This window comes from Vulpes vulpes, chromosome 6 (genome assembly GCF_048418805.1).
Source record: "Vulpes vulpes isolate BD-2025 chromosome 6, VulVul3, whole genome shotgun sequence".
In the NCBI taxonomy this organism is placed as follows: domain Eukaryota; kingdom Metazoa; phylum Chordata; class Mammalia; order Carnivora; family Canidae; genus Vulpes; species Vulpes vulpes.
Window position 1 is genome coordinate 121,115,771 of NC_132785.1, and position 19,548 is coordinate 121,135,318.

The following is a 19,548-nucleotide window of genomic DNA, read 5'->3' on the forward strand; positions in this document are numbered from 1 at the left end:
TTGGCAAGGCTGCTGGGGACCACACGATGGGGAAGCTGAGGCCCCAGAGGAGCACACCAAGGGCAGAGCCGGACCTCCAAGCTGTGCTCCCCCACCGGCCAGCTGCTTACTTTGCCAAACCCAGAAACGGACATTGATTGAACCTAAGACTCTTCCAGAATCTGGGGCGGGGCAGGTGCAGGTTCTAGGCAAGGTCACCTCTCCCGTGTCACCGCAGACTGGCCTGGACTCCCGTGGTTTTCATCACGCTTCTTTCAGAGGGAATGCTGATGAGTCACTGCAGCTTCATGGAAACAGGGTTCAGCGGCCTCAGTGCCAGGCCACAGAGCCCAAGAAGGTGCTACGACCATGCCCGTTTGAACCATGGGCTGGCAGCTCCAGAAAATGCCTGGTGCGCCCCACAGAGCCACACGAGGACCCACAGAGGCAAAAGAGGGGACAGGACCCCATGTCCCTGGTTTGATGCCTTTGCAGGAGTTGACGGCGGCCTCTGCTCCAGTGCCGTGGCTCACGGTGGTCAGCATTTAGATTTTTTTTCCTCCCTCACATCTCAACTTCTGTAGCAAAACAAGGGTGGGCAGGACCTGAAGACAGAGTGCCAGGAAGCACGTGTGTGCGAGGCAACCCCAGGTGTCAGGAGACTTGTAGACACCAGGCCCTGTTTGGGATGGAGCTCCGGTTTCCATGGTGACTGAAGCAGGAGCGAGAAAGCAACCCCAGCGGCCAGGCTCCGGGGCAGGAAGCTGCCCCTCTCCTTGAGCTGCAAACTCTGTTCTGGCTTTCAGAAGCCCAAAGGGGACACGTCTAGCGGTCTGTGCACCCTATCCCAGAACCGGCCCCATGCCCGCTGCCACCAGGAGCGAGGCCGAGGACCCCAGGCCCTGGGCTGGGGTGGGGGGTCTGATGAGAGGGACTTTGCTGGGCAAGGTGTCATCCGTGTAACATTTATTGTATCTATGGTGGACCTCCCACCTATCCCCATCAGACCACATCCCCGGGAAGAAAGCTCAGAAGTCACGTGGAGAGTTTTATGGAGCACAGGCGGAGGGGACTGGGACAGCCCGGCAGCCGGGTTGAACTGAAAAGGCAGACTCATCCCTGAAAGCGTTGGGGTCGGGGCTTCCCTGCTGGCTCCCACCCTCCCCAGGCCACCCCAAGGTCTGCCCTGCCCCCTCTCCCAGCCCCAGGAATGGAGGCTCTGCTGTTCCCAATGGCAGAGAAGGTCTGGGATCCACTCAGCAGTTTGAAAACAAACACGGTTTTTCTCCTACTGGACACATTCTGTTCTCTGGTCCGGGCAAAGCTCTGGCCCAGAGACCCGGCGAGGTCACGGCAGCTGCCCCAGCTGGACAGGGAGGCAGCCCACAGGCTCGGTCTGTCCCCAGGTCCCCCTGGATTTGGGGACACTGCCGTCCTGAGGCTTTAGTGAAACAGTCTGAGGAGCCGCTCCTCCACAAAGCCTTGGCTACTGAGTGTTCTCGTACTTCAGGTACCTAATCAGCCTGCCCGGGAGCGGCAATAGGTCTAGGAGTTTTATGCGGTGCTTCCCGACAGCCTTTCTCACTTGCAGCCGGCACAGGTGAGCCAGAGGTCTGGGAAGTTCTGGGGAGAGAAAGAGAAATCCTGATGTGTTATTTGCAACCAGCAAAGAGTTTGCACCTGTGCCCACTGGCAGGTAGGAGACACCCAGTCGATGTGACCGAAGGCTGCTGGGGGGGGTGGCGGTGGTGGTGGTGGGCAGCACCTGAGTGGCTCAGGCAGTTAAGCATCCAAATCTTGATCTCAGGGTCATGAGTCAAGCCCTGCGTTGGGCTCCATGCTGGGCGTGCAGCCTATTTTAAAAAAGAGAGGGGGGGTTGCTTGACCTCCCCCTCCTCGGGCTCTGTAATCCCAGCCTCTGCCAACTGAAAAGATCTGGCAAAGTGGCTTCCTCCTTGTAGCCCCTCATTGATCTGCACAGCCCAAGGAAGTAGATGGGGCAGGTACAAACCCATTTCACAGGTGAGGACCTAGTGAAGCCACACCCGGAACCGGAGCTGCCATGCCCCTCTTCTTGTGCTCCTTCCTCTATATACACAGCCCGGACGGCCAACACAGCCTTAGCAAAAAGGTCAGACAGTTCCACTGTTAAGTGCCCCCATAAATGGAATTAAGCCCTGAGCTCTGGTGGTGCAGAGAGGCCAGGGTGTGGGCAGGGATGGGGAACACCTCCCCACGCATCCCAAGATCCCACTGGGCTGCCTCCCCCCAGAAGCCCTCCTGGGATACCTCGTAGAGTTTTCTCATCTCAGGGGAAGGAGGTGTGGTAGGAACAGGGATTGATGTGTCTAGTAATAGGGTAATTTATTTCAGCCTTGGGCTCAGGGTCTAGCACGGGGGATGGGGGTTGTTTGTTGAATCAACACCATTCATTCACTCAACACACACACATGTTGATCTTTTCACTGGCTGGTCCCGTGTTAGGCCAGAGATGCAGAGATGCCTACCCAGGACTTTGGGGAAGGCTTTCACACCACATGGTGCCATCTGAGCAGGGTCTTGACAGGTGGGCAGGTGTTTGCCAGGTGAAGAAGGGAGGCAGGGGCATTCTGAGCAGGGCAAGTGGCTATGCCACGCCAACGAGCCCGTGGCTAATATGGAAGATTGGGATGTGGAGGGAATGTGGAAACAATGGCAGGTGGCTGCAGTGCCACCCAGCTGCATTTCTCGCTGCTTGGTCTTGCTTAGGACAGACCTCCCATCTGGGAAGCTCAGTCCCTTTCTCAGCCCAAGTGAAGACTAAGCTGGAGGGGAGGAAGGCCAAAGGCCACTGCGGAGCAAAGGATCATGGAGAGAGCAACCAGTTACTCATGAATGTGGTGAATGTTCACCAAGCCTCTCGGGCTATGCCCCGGGTGAGTGGGCAAGTCCCCACCACCCTCCCCCATCGCTGCTTCAATAACTTTATCAAAGGTCTAACTCAAATGCTTCCCAGGCATTTGTGCAAATGAGAAATCCTATTGTAGGTTTGGGTTCTATGGGGGCACGGGGATCAAGGAGAAAGGTGGCAAGTCAGAGTTGGGGCACTGGGGCATGGGCACCTGGATAGTCAGGGGACAGGCAACAGGGTGGCACAGACTCATCTGGGGACAGCAGCAGTGGTGACATAATAGAAACTTGCTGTGAGTCAGCCTCTTGGCTCCATGATTGACAAACACTTGGTCAGAGATGGGCCTGTGCCCCTCAGAGTGTGAGAAACCCTTCGGGTAAATGGATCTCCTCTGGGCAGATGCTTATTTCTCAGTACCAGTGGCAGCACCCAGTTTGATTACTTCTGACACTTTACCTGCCCAGGTGAGCTCCGTAATGCCCAAGAGGGGTTCTCGGCCTGACTCGGCCAGGCTGCCCCATCGACACCACTGTGGATGGTCATCCAGCAAGCCCCTGGCTCCAGAGGCCTGCCTCTCGGCCTAGTGCTGCTCCCGGTGTGTGGACTGGGGACCAGCAGTTCGGACACCACCTGGGAGCGCGCTGAAATGCAGACTCTCAGGCCCTGCCCCAGGCCTGCTATATCAGAGTCTGCATTTTTAACAAAATGCCCAGGTGCTCTGTATGCACTTTCCAGTTTAAATGCCTGAGACCACCATCTCTCCTCTACCCCGTCTCACTACCTCTCAGTGACCCACAGACATAGGCAACTTACTCCAAAAGTCCCAACACCCCTCAGCGAGCTGGAGCCGTTTAAAACACCTGGAAAGATTTGGCAGAGAGACTCCGGGGTTGGTCAAACCTAGGTTTAAATCCCAGCTCTGCCACTAAATAGCAGTGAGACCTTGTCTCCCATGACATCATCTCTTGGAGGGTCAGGCTTCTCATTTACAGCAGTGTCATGGAGACACCGTATGCGACACGTGGCACAGAGCTTGGCACGCAGTAGGTGTTCATCAAATGCTAGTAGGCGGCACGTACGGTGAGTCCTGGGCCTGAATCAGGCAGGGGGACCTGCCAGGAGCGACAGCAACTGCCCCTACCTGCCTTCTCCTTGATGACGGCCCAGTCCTCGAAGCTCTCGATGTGTTCCTTCAGCCGCGAGCACAGCTGCACGTTGCCCACATAGTCCAGGAGGATGTCGATGATGGGCCCTGCCCAGCGGCTCACTTCTGGGGTGGACAGGATCTCGCAGAACTGGAAGAGATCACGCATTGGTGCTGGGGCTCCCCGGACCAAAGGCAATGCCTCAGGGGGCTTGTCTGTCGGGGAACCTGAGGCCGGGGAGGGGAGGGGAGGGATCCGAGGACCGAGGACTGGGCACACACACTCATGGCAGGATCCAGTTCTACAGACGCACCCCTCCCCCATCCACATATCCTCTGCTGCGGAAAGGGGGAGGTGGGCAGCTTGACCATCATCTCTCTAAGCCTCAACTTCCTGTTCTAGAAAATGGGAATATGACAACTGGAGGGTGGTCCTCTCTCTTTTTTTTTCTTCAAATGAGAATTAAGGTAATATATGAACATATAAACTCCTTTGCAAGCAACAAGTGGCTCCTAAATGATTCCCATTAGCTATTACAGATCCGACCTGTGAAGTCCTCGGCACAGGCAGGTCCGGCCTCTGGGTGGCCCTGCACCTCATCCGACCTTGGCCAATCTGCCCTCACCTTCCACCCCCATCCTGGTCATCATTCAGCGGCATATTCCAGGTGCAGGTTTGCCACGGGTGACGCACCCCCGAGTCTTACACCTTATACGTTCTGGTCACTCCTCCGCCTCACTGTCAGTTCCTGACATTCCCCACCACGGGGCGGCCCCAAAAAGGACGCAACGGGTCCTCGAGCCACTAAGTTCTGCTGCCTCTAAGGTACGCTAGCCATGCGGTTCGGTGGCCTGCAGGTGCGCCCGCTCTGAGGGCGCTGGGCTGGGGCGGGGGCGGGGGGGGCGGTGGTGGGCATGAGCCCCGCATCCCCCATCCCCCTCTATCCCCTTCCCCCTCCATCCCCCATCTCCCTCCATCCCTCCATCCTCCTCCCCTATCCCCCTCCATCCCCATCTCCCTCCATCCCTCCATCCCCCCATCCCTCCATCCCTCCATCCCCCTCCATCCCTCCATCCCTCCATCCCCCTCCATCCCCCATCCCCCTCCCCTATCCCCCTCCATCCCCCGTCTCCCCCATCCCTCCATCCCCCTCCATCCCTCCATCCCTCCATCCCCCTCCATCCCCCTCCCCTATCCCCCTCCATCCCCCGTCTCCCCCATCCCTCCATCCCCCTCCATCCCTCCATCCCTCCATCCCCCTCCATCCCCCTCCCCTATCCCTCTCCATCCCCCGTCTCCCCCATCCTTCCATCCCCCATCCCCCCATCCCTCCATCCCCCTCCATCCCCCTCCCCTATCCCCCTCCATCCCCCTCCATCCCCCCCATCCCTCCATCCCCCTCCATCCCCCCTCCCCCTCCATCCCTCCATCCCCCATCCCCCTCCATCCCTCCATCCCCCTCCATCCCTCCATCCCTCCATCCCCCTCCATCCCCCTCCATCCCCCATTCCCCTCCATCCCTCATCCCCCTCCATCCCTCCATCCCTCCATCCCCCTCCATCCCCCCCATCCCCCTCCCCTATCCCCCTCCATCCCCCATCCCCCTCCATCCTTCCATTCCCCCCCCCCCCCCCCCCCCCCCGCCCCCGCGCACCTGGACCTCCGCGGGCTCCTTGTCGGCGGCGGCGGCGGGCGCGTCGCTGAAGCGGCTGGAGCGCGGCGGCGCGGGCGGGTGCGGGCCGGTGCCGAAGCGGCAGGAGAAGCAGGGCTCGCCGTCGCAGCCCAGGTCCATGAGGAACTTGAGCAGCGACAGGCACTTCATGGCGAACATGATGGTGGCGGGGAAGGCGGTGGGGTGCGAGGCGATGCGGGCGTCGATGTCGGCGCCGTGGTCCAGCAGCAGCCGCACGCTGCGCAGGCAGCCCAGGCGGAGGGCCACGAGCAGCGGGCTGATGAGGTCGCGGTTGGGGTCGGCGCCGGCCCGCAGCAGCAGCTCGGTGGCGGGCACGTTGTTGTTGACCACGGCGAAGTAGAGCGCCGAGCTGCGGCGGTCCTCGTACAGGCGCGCGCGCTCGGGGGCCAGCGGCGCGTTCACGTCGAAGCGCGCGCCCAGCAGGGCCCGCAGCACCGCGTCGTGGTTGCGCTCGGCCGCCAGGTGCAGCGGGCTGACGCCGCTCCTGCGCACGCGCGTGCGGCTGGTCACGGGGAGCAGCATCTGCACGATCCTGGGGCGGCGGGGGGGGGGGGGGGGGGGGGTCGGATCAGGGAACAGGCCCCGAGCGCCAGGCGCCTTCCCCAGGGCACGCCGCCGCCGCCGCCCTAGGGGCCGCCGCTGGGCCCAACCCTCCTCCGAGCCGAGCCTCGGGGCCTCCGGGGGCTGGTTCCGCCGTACTTGGGCCGGACTGGACCGTGGGTGCGAGAACTTCGGGGGCACCTAACTTCAGGCTAAGGAGTGTTGCCTATTCCCAGCTCAGTGATATGGAGGGATTGACTGGAAGGCCCACACCCCCAGGGCAGGAGGCAGCGGGCCGTGCTGATGTTTGCAGGTACAAGTTTGGCACCGGCCCTGCCTAAGCGGAGTAGCGGTGGGGGAGCTCGCCATGTGCCAGGAGACACCTCCAGGGTGGGGGGAGCTTGCAGCTTGCTATGTGCCAGGAGACACCTCCAGGGTGGGGGGAGCTCGCCATGTGCCAGGAGACACCTCCAGGGTGGGGGGAGCTCGCCATGTGCCAGGAGACACGTCCAGGGGTGGGGGAGCTTGCTATGTGCCAGGAGACACCTCCAGGGTGGAAGGAGCTGGCCATGTGCCAGGAGACACCTCCAGGGTGGGGGGAGCTCCCCATGCGCCAGGAGACACCTCCAGGCTGGGGGGAGCTCGCCATGTGCCAGGAGACACCTCCAGGGTGGGGGGAGCTCCCCATGTGCCAGGAGACAACTCCAGGGTGGGGGGAGCTCCCCATGTGCCAGGAGACACGTAAAGGATTTACAAACACATTTAAGCTTAATCTTTTCAACAACCAGGAAGTATGTCTCATCATTCCCATTGTGCAGATGAGAAAGCTCAAGGCTCAGAGAAGTCGAGGGACTTGTCCAGGCCACGTATCGAGCGAGGCAAACCAGGAAATGTGCCCTCTTCCTACTCCAGGGCTGTGCTGTCCCACATCTCTGTGGAGCTGCCCAGTCCGGGGAGATAGGAGGGCACCGATGTATCCAACCCCAACCACTCCTGCTCTAGGCCCCAGGCAGCCCTAGGTGACCACGAAGTGTCCTCCCCTCTCCTGTGAGTCTTGACGCCTCTTTCCCTAAGGCTGATTTGAGCCTCCCCCAGGCTCTCTGCCTTGCCTATGGCCGGGGAGGCTTGAGCAGCCACTCCTGAGGCTGGAGATGCCTGCAGGCCCTGGCTCTGCGCTCCTGCTCTCAGGATCCACATTAATCAGTCATGTCCTCCCAGTAGCCCTGGGAGGTAGTATTGCGCTGTCCTCGTTTACAGATGAGAAAACACGGGGCCCAGAGACGGATGTGACTTGTAGGAGGACCAGTAAGTGATGGAGTGAGGGTTTGAACCTAGGCAGCCCGATTCCCCAGGCCACACTCTCAACCACTGTCCTACGTGACGGTGACAGCTGAAATGTCACAGGGTTTTGCATTGTAATGCGTTGACTTGCCTGCCCCTTTTAACCTTCCCTGCAGTCCTGTGGGGTGGCCGGAGCAGCTCTGTGGCCTTCCTTTTAACAGACGTTGACTCAGAGAGAGGAAACAACTCATCAGAGGTAGTAAGCAATTTTAGGGGGTCAATTCCAGGGGCTCTTGACACCTTGTCTTTGCTCTCTTCCCCTAGACCCCTGGCACTGACGTGACTCCAAACCCTAATCCATCCAATCCTTGCTGACAGGTGACCTTGTGGCCCCATGCAGGCTCAAAGGAGGTGGCCATGGTGGGGCAAGCAGGTGCCACTGGGGCCTGTTCCCACGCCTCTCTGCCTCCTGGCATGCTGGCTTCGCGGCTTCCTGGAAATCTTATGCCAGTGACCTCCTGCTAGGATCTCAGTGGAAAGTCTTATTATTGTTAGTGACGCTATGTTTGCCTAAAATCTGCCTCTAAAACCTCAAAAGGAAATTCACACACCCAGGGGGGCTAATTGCCTCCTAATTTCTATTTGTGCAGACACAGGAGGCCTGACCCCGCTCTGTAGAGGTGCTGGTCAAAGGCAGGGCTGGGGCCTCACCCTGGACCACAGCCATCGCCAACAAATGCTCCCTAACAGCCGTGGCATGCCCGAGCTCTGGAAAGAACAGAGAAAGAGAGACTGCCCTGGGGCTGCTGGCCAGAGGAGGCTGGTATCCCTGGCAGGTCACAACCGGCCTCCAGAGATCCCTTGCCCAACCAGGGCAAAGTGGCAGGAATGTGGGAACATGACTGGATGCTGCCTACAGGTCCCAGAAGCATCATCCTACTAACGCAGGAAAATCATCCCATTGTGCACGTCTGTAGGATTTTCCCGACCTGGAAGTAAATGTTCCCTGCGGGACAGGATCTGGAGATCAGTCCGTGCAGCCCTCGCATTTTCTAGGGGGGTGAAACTGAGGCCCAGCATGGGGTGGGGGAGAGAGTGAGGTTGGATTGGAGGTGGTTGGCAAAGTGAGGGCAGGGTGTAGGTGTTCAGAACCTACGTGCAGGGCCGGGCCTTTCTGTGATGTTCCACTACCCTGGCCCCAGGGAGGGACCGTGTTGGCCGCCCTGCCACAAATCATCACTTTTTTCCCCAGCCCTTGATGTGGGATGGAAGGTTGGAGGAGGAAGGTGACCCCATGAGAAGGGCTGGAGCCTCCCTTACTCCTCCCACCGGCAGGTCCTAGGCCCACAGCACTCAAAGTGTCCCTCATGAAGAGAAACGAAGGTGCCCACTGCCCAGGGGGACCGTTGGTGCCTGCCAGGCTCCCTGCTCCCCCTCCCCCCTTCCCCAGCACAAGGGCCACACCTATCCCCAGACCAGAGCAGACCCAGCTTAGGGCTTTTCCAGGGAGGCCTCAAGCAGCAGCTGGGCAGGTGACCCTGGCCCCTGCCTTGTGTTTGGGACACACCGGTAACTGAAGCCAACTTTCCCTGTCCCAGGCAGCCTCATTCTCTTTTCTCCAGGCCCCAGGTCCCTACCCAGGATCCTGATTTCCTCAAGGCTGTTGCCCTGGCTCCGGTGTCCTACCTGCACTCAGCCCAGTGAGAAGGACTAGAGCAGAGCACTTTGAGTCAAAGGACACTGCTGTCCTGAGCAGTGTGGGGCCCTGCATGGGGCCGCGGCCCTGGGTACACCACCAGCACTGTCTCTCAGTGCTGAGCCATCTGAGGCATGTCACTCGACCTCTCTGAACCACATCTGAAACAGAGGGGTCGTTATCACAAGAGTGATGATGATGATGATGGTGGTGGTGGTGGCCACCCTTTAGGGAGTCCCTATGAATTGCTGCGAGCACTCCCCGCTCCTGAATAATATTGCTGAGCGTTTACTCTGTGCCAGGCACCAAAGTGCTTTACAAGCTTACCTCATTTATCCTGGAAAGGACCCTGTGAGCTAAATATTTTATCCCATTCACTCTTCCTAATAGCCCAGCAGCGTGGGGCGGCCTGGCCCAGGTTACAAAATACAATTTAATGATACCTTTCGCCGAGGCTGCTTTTGAGGATAAAATGAGGTCACGCTGTTGGGCACATGGTAGGTACCCAATACGCGGTGGCTGTCGGTGTCTTGACCACCACTGTGACTGCAGCGCGCTTCCCTGCTACACCAGACATGCAGGCATTCTGGGTCACAAGGTCATGGTGGCGTGACCTTTGTCAGCGCTGGGTGGAAATTCCATTGCAGACTAGACCTTCACAAGGGAACCGCCACAGTCACCCACAGATGGCTCGGTTGCCAAAATCAGTGTTCAGCCTGCCATGCACATGTGTGTGTGCATGTGTGTGCATGTGTGTGTGTGTGTGTGTGTGAGAGAGAGAGAGAGAGAGAGAGAGAGAGAGACTACCTCTTCTCTGAGCCTGGGTGATGCTCCTCCTGGGGCCAGAAAAGGCTCTACCGTGGAGAATCTGCCTGAGGGCCTTCCCAGGGCTATAGTGGGACTCTTGCCCACGAGGGATCCTTCTAAGGGGAAGTGCGCAGCTTTCCCCAGAGGTCCTAGGAGCTGGAGCAAGGGAGGAGCTTCTCCATGAAGGAGGAAGAGCCCAAACAGCAGAACCGGGTGCCCTGCTGCATGAACAGGTGCGCCGAGGGCTCTCTGGGCCTTCAGAGACTGGAACCTCACCAAGGCTGCAAACCGCCAGCTCCGTCACAGCTCAGGATGGCTCAGGGAGGCCCCACAGTGCAGACTCCTGGGCTCTGCCAACCGGAGCCTGATTCAGCAGGTCTGGGGAGGGGGCCCAGGAGGTGTTACAGGTGACCTGTGTGCCCCACCTTGGGAAACTTGGATGCAAACCTTCATCATTTTCCTCCAGAAGATACAGGCAGTAAACCAGTTTCCTTTGGAGGATGGGCGTGGGTAAAGGGGTCCTGTGCCCACAATTCCCCCTCTGATTCTCTTGGAGGCCTCAAGCTTTGAGCTTCAGGTTCCCTTTCAGCCAATGGGGAGACTAACTTGCTCGTGAATGCGCTTTATAAACTGCGTTTTAACTTACTGTGTTTACTGTTCTTTCTTCTCCCTTTCTCCAAAACAAGTGTTAAAGTGGCTTGCAAAGGTGATATAAATTAGAAGTAAAAGAAAAACTATAGTTGAAAACTAGGACGTCAGAAATGAGGCCCAAAAGGCCAGTCTCTGTTATATGCCAGGCACAAGACAGACTCTAAGATCCTGGTTCTCTATGGGGCTGCCTGGTGAAATCATCTGGGCAGCTTTTAGAGACCCTGAAACCCCAAAACCCCAGCCCCAGCCCAGACTGCTTACATCAGAATCTCTGAGGATGAGTAAGGGCCAAACATTAAGAGTTTTAGAGCCTCTGGCAGTGGTGGTGGGGCTTCCAGTGTGTAGCCAAGGCTAAGAATCCCTGGTCTTGGTGCTATTCTAAATTTAGTGTAAAGGAGTCATGGGGCATCTGGTCTTGTCCAACACAGTTTCTTAACAAATCGATGCTTGATGTTGGGTTTTAATCTCATACTGTGCCTTTACTAAACTGGAAATGAAGTACAAGGTAAGGTGTGCCTTGGAGGTGACTTGGGTGTCCTCTAGGCTCCCTTCTCAGCCATGCCCGAATGTCACACCCTCTGGTTAAATGTGCTGTAGCGATGGCACCATCTGGTGAACCCTGAGACCAACTGCTGGGCGCTGCTTTCCACGCCCTAGACAGGCAGGGTGTTTTGGCAGGTGGCGGAGTGTGGAACGCCTATGGAATGTCACATCAAATCCCCGAGTAGCCTATGGGAGGTCAGCATGGACAGGGCCATTAGTGCCACATGCCCGAGGAGTGAAGTGCCCAGGGCTTGCCTGGCCATGGGCCTTGCCAGGTGGCAGGAGCTGCTGCGAACCCGGCTTTAATCCTTTGTTGGGCAGCCCTCAAAAGTGCAGGCCTGGCCCCTCTCACCCTCTCAGTCTTGGGGAGCAAAAGGAAGTGGGGCCTGGGAATGGAAGGTGAACAACCAGGGAAATCGTGTTGAGAGTCATGAATCCAAAGAAGATTGGGAGGAACACAAACTGTCCAGAGAGAACCAGCCTAGCTCCCTGGCCAAGCTTAGGCACACCCAGTGCTCCTTCAGCGTACCCTCCCGCTGGGGCCAGACTGCTAACTTCAGGGGCCATGTGAGGCATTCGGGTGTGACCGAAGGATGCCAAGGGACAGTGCCAGCTCTGCCACTCTGTGGCAAGCCACTTCCCATTTCTCTCCTCTGCAAAATCAGGGCCTGTATTACGTCAGTGATTCCCCCGAAGGTGTGGATGCTGTATCTGCGTGGCTCAGGGAGCTCTTCACAGGTAGAAGCTTAGGCCCCCTCCCTCCTGGCGATTCTGGTTTAGTGGTTCTGGGATGTGTCGTTTAACAAATAGCCCAGAAAGACGGTGCTGTACAGGAAAGTGTGGGGGTCCAGGGACCCTGGAGACTTCAAGGGCCAGCCCCTTCCCTCTCCTTCATTCTTTGGATCTCTCCCACTGGGTCATGCCTGAGATAAACCACGTCTGCTGACTGATGCTGGATCTTTCTGGGGTTGAAGAGAAAGAATCCATCTTGCCCGGCACCACTGCCTGACGTGGTGCTTTCTTCCCTCTATTGGCTGAATGGAAAAATGAGGGAACGTGCTCTTCCTACCTAGGAGAGCGTGAGCGCACCGACCTGCGGGGTACCTGCTGTGTGCCGGGCAGTCTGCGGGGTGCTTTACTTCCATTCCTTAGCCGTGTATATCCACTTCGCTAACAGTCCTAACAACAACCCCATGAGGCAGGTGTAACTGTCCCCCATTTTGCAGAAGGAGAAACTGAGGCTCAGAAGGGTTTAAGCAATGTGACCAATGGCTTCAAACCAGGGGAAATTCAAACCCAGGTCCGTGTGCCTTGCAGCCTCCTGCTCTAGGGTTCAGGGAAGGCGGGGTCTCCTCTGTGCATGTAACCTCGGGGAGGGCTTGTGGGCAGGGCATCTTTGGTTGGCCATACGTGCAGACAGCCTGCAGAGCGGGGCCTGGGGTTCCGGGGGGTCCTTCTCTTTGTCTCCATTCCTCTCTGTGGGATGCCACTCTCACCCCTATTTCCATCTGCCTTAGCAAACACAGCCAACACCCCCCAACGTGAACAATCTGTGTTCTTCCCTCTTCTCTCTACCTGATGGCAGGTAGATGGGGAGGTGTTGCCCAGACTGTGTCATCTGGGGTGCGCTGGATGGAATTTTATGTGAAAAGCTTTCCTTATTAATTGTAAATTGGCAATTTTGGCGATTTAACCGTGTGATGAATGTTTCCTTTTGAAACCAAATTCATTTTATGTAAACATATCTTCAAAAGAAAACACCCAGCGGTGAACGTATAGGTGCCTAAAATCAGGAAGGAGGTCTGTGAGTGGTCAAAGTCTGGAAAGCACTGGTGGAGCGGCTGTTACAGAGCCCTGTCATCCTTCAAGGGCAGCTGGGGTTCTGCGTCCTTCAGGGAGTCCTCTCTGAGCCCACCAGCTAGTGGCGATGCTGGGGTATGCTTAACAACCAGCTCTTCGGGAGCAAAGGGGACCCTGATATGTTGCACTCACCAATTTCCATGGCGTGAATACTCTCGCTATGGCCAAATGTCACATCAGGCTGCCCTGGTGAACAGTTGGCTCCCGTGAGCTGGGACGAGCCAGCTCCAGCACACCTCTGCTGCCAGGCCCCACTAGTCTCTCTCCTCTAGGACTGCCACAGAGCTCAGCTCTTCACGCTCTTTCATGATGTCATGAGTCCATGTGCCTGTGTCTGTGTCTCCCCCTTGCCACCAGATCGCCCCCTGAGATTTAGGCTTCTTTTGTTTTGCTCAAAGTGCCCAGCACATAGTAAATGCTCAGTAAAGGTTATCTAGCTATTATCATTGGCACTATTTGTGTTATTGTATGGTTGGTACTATTCCTATTATTCTATGTATCCCCTGCATGCTAGCTAATTGCCTGAGTGGTTATCTTTGCATCCCCCCAAAGAAATAGCCGCTAGTCCAGACTTATATCTGGCCCCCCTGAGTGCAGTTCCTGTAGATGTGACATTTGTAGCAGGTGAGCTCTTGCCATACAAGATGTGGGACCTTGGGCAAGTCACTCACCTCTCTGTGTCTTACTTAGCTTTCTCATTTGAAGGGAGGGATGAAGAGAATAGTATCTACCTCCAAAGATTTGTTAAAAGGCTTGTTAACAGTAGAGTGGTCAAGAGGGTGAAGGAAGTTAATAATGTAACGTGCTCTAGCTTGCCACCTGCTGGAGAGTCTCCTCCTTTCTACCTGGAAGGTGCCCCTCACCCGGCCACTCCTGGGCCTCCCTGTGGGAGGGACGCTTGCAGCAACCCCCCCACCCTGGCCCGCACCAGCAGTGTAAGTGTGGCGAGGAGCCACGGAGCACAGGTGGCGGCGCCCGGGCTGACCTGTAGTTGCCCTTCTTGGAGGCGATGTGCAGCGGGAGCAAGCCGTCTTTGTTGGCCTTGTTGGCGTCGGCCCCTTGCGAGAGTAGAAACTCCACCACGTCCTCGTGTTCATTCTTGCAAGCCTCGTAGAGGGCCGACGCGCTGTCACTGGCTTGCGTGTTGATGTCAGCACCTGGCCAAGGAGAGGCAGATCAAGGAGTGAGCGTGGCGGTCCCCGTCCAGCACTGTGCCAACCATGGTGATGCATCGGATCGCTTAAGAACCACTCCTGTCTGCAACAGCAAGACCCAGGGGGTCTCAGTAAATGCTGGCATTTACTGAGCACTTACTATGTGCCAAGCCAGCACCATGCTTTACGTGGTGCTCTCTCTTTGAGTCCACAGGAGAGTTCATGCAGGGATCCCTGGGTGGCTTAGTGGTTTGGCACCTGCCTTGGGCCCAGGGCATGATCCTGGGGTCCTGGGAGTGGGTCCCACATTGGGCTCCTTGCAGGGAGCCTGCTTCTCCCTCTGCCTGTGTCTCTCTGTGTCTCTCTCTCTCTGTCTCTCATGAATAAATAAATAAAATCTTTTAAAAAAACAAAACAAAAACAGAGTTCATGCATTGGTCACAACTCTTGTCTGCGTGTGGCGGACAAGGACACAGAAGCACAGGCGACCTGCACAACTTGCCCCAGACCACCCAGCTCATAAGTGCAGAGCCAAAACTTGAACCCAGATGGCCTGACAGCAGAGGCCCCTGCAGATGGTCTGATGGCAGAGGCTATGATGCTCTTCACCCTTGCTCTCCACGTCAAAGTGATCCGGGGCCTGTCCTGAGGAAGCCCCTGGGCTCTAGGAGCACGCAGAGCCCCCTAATAAGGAAGGAAAGGCTACCAAAACTTTATTAATAGGGATTTGTTCTTCTCTGCCTTCCATGGCAAGGAGTAAGAGAGGGGTTGCTTCGGGTGTCCTCCGCAGAGGGCATGAGAGCGTGCTGGGAGGCGACGGATCGACCGGGGACACCCTCCATCAGCCTCGTCTCCTACATCTTCTCCATCTCCTGCTGGTAAGGGAGAGACCCATGGGTTTCTCTGCAAAAAGAGGTACGGTCTCTTCACCAGTCCCTCCTTCTTCTGGAAGGAGATAGAGCTGAGACAGTACCGAAGTGTCAGTAAGAGCTGAGATCACAAAGCATCTTTAACCACAGCTCCGCTCCGCCTGGGCGTTCTGCTTATCTCAGGCTTTCTGGTAGCTTTCAATTTTGGTAACTGGCTTCTGGTCTAGTGGAAAGTGCACACAGGCTTTTGCAAGAAACAAGAACTAGTTGAAATTTCTGTTTCAGGGCTTACAAGCCCTGTGGCCCTTGGGTGGCCCTCAGGGGCCGCAGTTTTCCCATCTGTTGACCAGGAAAAAATAGTACCTTACTTCGAGGAGTAAATAAGATAAAATACATAAATATCTGCCGTGGGCTGGATGCTTGTGTCCCCTGAAAATCCATATGTTGAAAGCGAATCCCCAGTGCAATGGTATAAGGAGGTGGGTGCGAAGGTTATGAGGGTGGAGTTGCCTTCTGAATGGGATTAATGCCCTTATGAAAGAGACCCTCAAGGGCTTCTTGGCCCCCTTTCACCATGTGAAGACCCAGCGAGAAGGTGGCTGTCTATGAACCAGAGATGGGCTCTCACCAGGCAACAAATCTGCTGGCACCTTGATCTTGGACTTCCCAGCCTCTGGAACTGTAAGGAATAACCATGTGCGGTCTCTAAGCCACCCAGTGCACGGTGCTCTGTGATAGCAGCACGAACAGACCAAGACCATCTCCTGCATGGTGCCTGGCATAGAGAAGGTGCTCAGCAAATGCCAGTTCTCCAGGATGGGGGGAGCGGGGTGCAGAGGCTGGCTCTGCTCTCCACCCTGAGGGAAAGTCAGCCACCAGGTCCAAGCTCTTGAGGTCAGGCTCCCTGGAAGCCTGGACCCCACCAGCAAAGCCACCCGCTCTCCCAAGAAAAATATTTGGGTTTGAAAAGGGACTCAGCCCACAGAGGGAGCAGACCTTGACTCAGACTGTCGGCAGGAGAGCCGGACAGATGTTCGGAGCTGGCCCGTGCCCCTTGCTGGCTGAGCATCCTCCCCTCTGCCAACCCTCCTTGCCTGGGCTCCCAGGACCCTGCCTCTGCCCCTTTGTTCTCAAGCTGGTCAGTCCAGATGTGTCCCTGGCTGCTAGGAAGTGCCCTGGGTTTGTTTTCCCATCTGTTAAGGCACGTGCTGAGTAAATGGATGTTTATTCAAGCAGGGTCCCCCGGTGATGGTTCTCGAGGCCTGCGGTGGACACAAGAAGCATGCAGCCTCGAGTCGGATGCTGTGGTCGCAGTCTAGGCTCTGATTGTGACTGATCGTTTAACCTTTCTGAGCCTCAGTCTCCTCATCTCCCGAAAGGGATGAGGACACCCCCCCCCAACCTCATACAGCTATGGAGAAAATCCCATTGGCTTAGTCCATGTTCACGCTCAACACAGTGTCTGGCACACAGTAGGTCCTCAACAAATCCCTTAAACTCAGCCCAAGGGTCTGGTTTACCCCTGGCCTCTCTGTGGCTAGAGAGGGAGGCTCACTCCCCATGGAGAGAGAAAGAAGAAATCCAATATTGGGGAAGAACAGAATAATGATGCTCTTTAGCCAGAAGAATGTCTGCCATTGTCACGGGGTCTCTGCAATGCAGGCAGTAGTATTTTATTTTCTCCCATTAAGTGACTAAGATGTTTTCCCCAGGCAAAGAGTGCCAAGATCCGGGTTCAGATCCCAACTCTTTCGCTACTTCACTGTGTGACCTTGGACAAATCACTTTCCCATCCCCGGTCCCTGGTTTCGTCACCTGTAAAATGAGGAGGGTGACCTAAACATTGCCTGAGGTTCCTTCTGGCCTTAAAGTGTGACATGGTGGAAGGAGAAGTGTCAGGAGCCTAAGAGTCTGGCTTGTTCCACCACTAATTTGCGACGTGACTGTAAATAAGTCACTTCCCCTTTCTAGGCCTCAGATTCCTCATTTGTAAAATGAGGATGTTGGGCTAGATTAGAGGAGGCAAACATATGGCACGTGTGCCACTCCCCCCTCCACCCCAGGTTTGTGCCGAGTTGCAGGCGTCGCTGGTGGATCTCAGCACGTCTCCCACTGAGCCTAGACGCAGCCTCTGAATCCTCAACCCAGCGCTCCCAGGAGATACTGTCACTCCATCAGAGTATGTCCGCAAGGCGACACCTAAACTTGCCTCCCCTGAGACCTCTGTGCCCCTTCCCCTCTGCTACACGACCCAGGGACCCTTAGCACTCACCGTACTTGGCCAGGAAGCGTAGGGCGTCCAGCTGCCCACTCTGGGCAGCCACGAACAAGGGGGTGATGCCGTAGGCATTCTTGGATTCTACTTTGGCGCCTCTGCTCACCAGGATCTCCATGACCTCCAGGTCGTTGCGAGAAACAGACTCGTGCAGAGCTGTCCAGCCTCGGTTGCAGCGGTGGTTGGTGTCCGCGTTGTACTGCACCAGGATCCTCACTGCCTCCACGTTCTTGCGCTCACAGGCTGTGCCCGGGGAGAAGCCAGATGGTCAGCGGGGCCCTGGCAGGACCTGGGCGGCTGAGACTTCGTTCCTTTATTTGGCCGTTCCCCCATTCATCCATCAGCCACTCATTCAACAAATACCCACTGGGTCCAGACTGAGGTCCAGTCCCTGCATTTTACCTGGGATATACACCTAAAATAATAGTAATCCTAATAGCAGTAATTGCCGAGGTATATAGCACTGATTGTGGGCCAGGCACTCTGTTCCAAGCACCTTCCGTGACCAACTAACAGAATTCTCCCAATCACCCTTAAAGGATGTAGTGTTATTATCCCTTTTCACAGAGGAGGAAAATGAGGCAGAGAGAAGTTAAGTGACTCGCCCAAGGTCACACAGCTAGTGTCAGAACAGGGATTGAAGCTCAGGCACTCGGGCCCAGAGTCCTTGTCCCTTGGGAGATTCCAGGGCATCCCTAACTCGTTTCCCTCTGCAGCGCTTCCTGCTTTAGTTCTTCACGTTGCCAGCATCAGAAGAGGAGGAGTATGGTCATACTCCTGCCCAAAACCCTTCCCCAAAGCCCCCTCACTTAAACTGAAGTCAAATATGTCTTCTGAGGACAGCTCATCAAGTCTTCTCAACCTGCTCAGACGTCCCTGTTAAGCCTCATCGCTTGCGAGAACCTGCTCTGGTCCAGGGTTATCACCAGGGAGGCTGGGCTCTTGTCCAGATGAACCACTTCTTTGGGTTGATCAGGGATGATTGCGAGAAGGGACCCCAGCAAAGCTCCCTACCCCCCTCGAAGTCGTGGTTTCCTCGCCTGCAAGCCAGAGATCACGAGACCTTCCTGAGAGGACCCTGTGGGAGCACCGGGTGCGTGGGACACTCTAGCATGGTGCTTGGAGTGTGTGCAACACCAGGGCCGAAGCTGTGGCTGAGCATTGCCCAGTGTTCTGGGAGCTCTCTCTGGGACACCTGCGTCTCCAGACGATGGCTCTGGTGCCCAGGCAGATGTGGCTTCAAGAGACACTTCCACCACGGGTGTGCAGCAGACCCGGCTACCAGGTTCCTGCTTCCCATGGAATGTTCCAGGTCCTGGATACTAGGCACCTGGGAAAATGGGGGCTTTCTGTCGGTTTTCAAAGTGTAAAGGTCCTATCATCTTTGTAAGCCCCAAGGCCGATTGCTTAAGCATGTAGACGTGATCTGAATGCTTTATAATGTCATAGTTCAGAGTGTGCTGTTGGCAACTCGCTCCCTGAGTTTAAATCCTGGGTCTGCCCCTTGCTGGAATATGTGAAATCCTGGGTGCCCCGTTTCGTGTCTCTGTAAAATGGGGATACTTCCTATGTAGTGCCTGTCTCATATGTAGTTGGATATTAGGGTTAAGTTAAAGAACAGTGCCTGGCACATAATAAAAACTCAGTAAATGCCAGTTATTACGATTATTCAGATTTTGACTCTGGGCACTTGCTAGAGATGCCAATGTCCTTGGATGATATATTGAATGAGCAAGGGGTTTCTAGGTTTTTTTAAACATCCCAGAGGTACACATTTTCTTTCATACCTCTTTGCCTCTGCCTCTGCCGTCCCCTCTGCTCGTCCAGCTGATAACTGCCTCCTGTTCCAGCTCAGCTCAGGCATCCCCTTTTGTGGGGGCTCACCCCTAGTGTTAGAGCCCTCCCCCATGCTCCCAGGTGCGTCATGCCAAGCTCTTTGCTGCCATTAGCTGGCTGTTATGTTGTCTGTGTGTCTGTGTGCACTGGACTGGGAGAGCGCATGGGCACCGATCATATCTTTTTGTTTCTGGGCCCTCGGCGCTCCTCAGTGGGCCTGGCTCATGGGAGGACTTGGGAAGTAGGGCCCGAACAGGTGCATGAAGGAACGACTCAATTATACAAGTTACACGCCTGAACAAGACTGCCCCTTCAGAGGAGACCCCTGG

General features: G+C 56.3%; 1 protein-coding gene across 2 annotated transcripts in view; it reads right to left on the minus strand.

Moving 5' to 3' along the window:
• Nucleotides 1–928: 928 nt before the first annotated feature.
• The window catches only part of ASB2 (ankyrin repeat and SOCS box containing 2), a 44,192-nt gene continuing 25,572 nt past the window's right edge, over nucleotides 929–19,548 (minus strand). The window contains exons 6-10 of one of the 2 annotated variants that reach the window (XM_072762218.1): nucleotides 17,381–17,626; nucleotides 14,071–14,242; nucleotides 5,669–6,239; nucleotides 4,011–4,164; nucleotides 929–1,602 (exon numbers count right to left, since the gene is read on the minus strand). In XM_072762218.1, the coding sequence (XP_072618319.1) occupies nucleotides 1,466–1,602; nucleotides 4,011–4,164; nucleotides 5,669–6,239; nucleotides 14,071–14,242; nucleotides 17,381–17,626 (1,280 nt within the window). In that variant the 3' untranslated portion in view covers nucleotides 929–1,465. The remainder of the gene's footprint in view (nucleotides 1,603–4,010; nucleotides 4,165–5,668; nucleotides 6,240–14,070; nucleotides 14,243–17,380; nucleotides 17,627–19,548) is intronic. The other variant, XM_072762220.1, reaches the window with a different exon arrangement.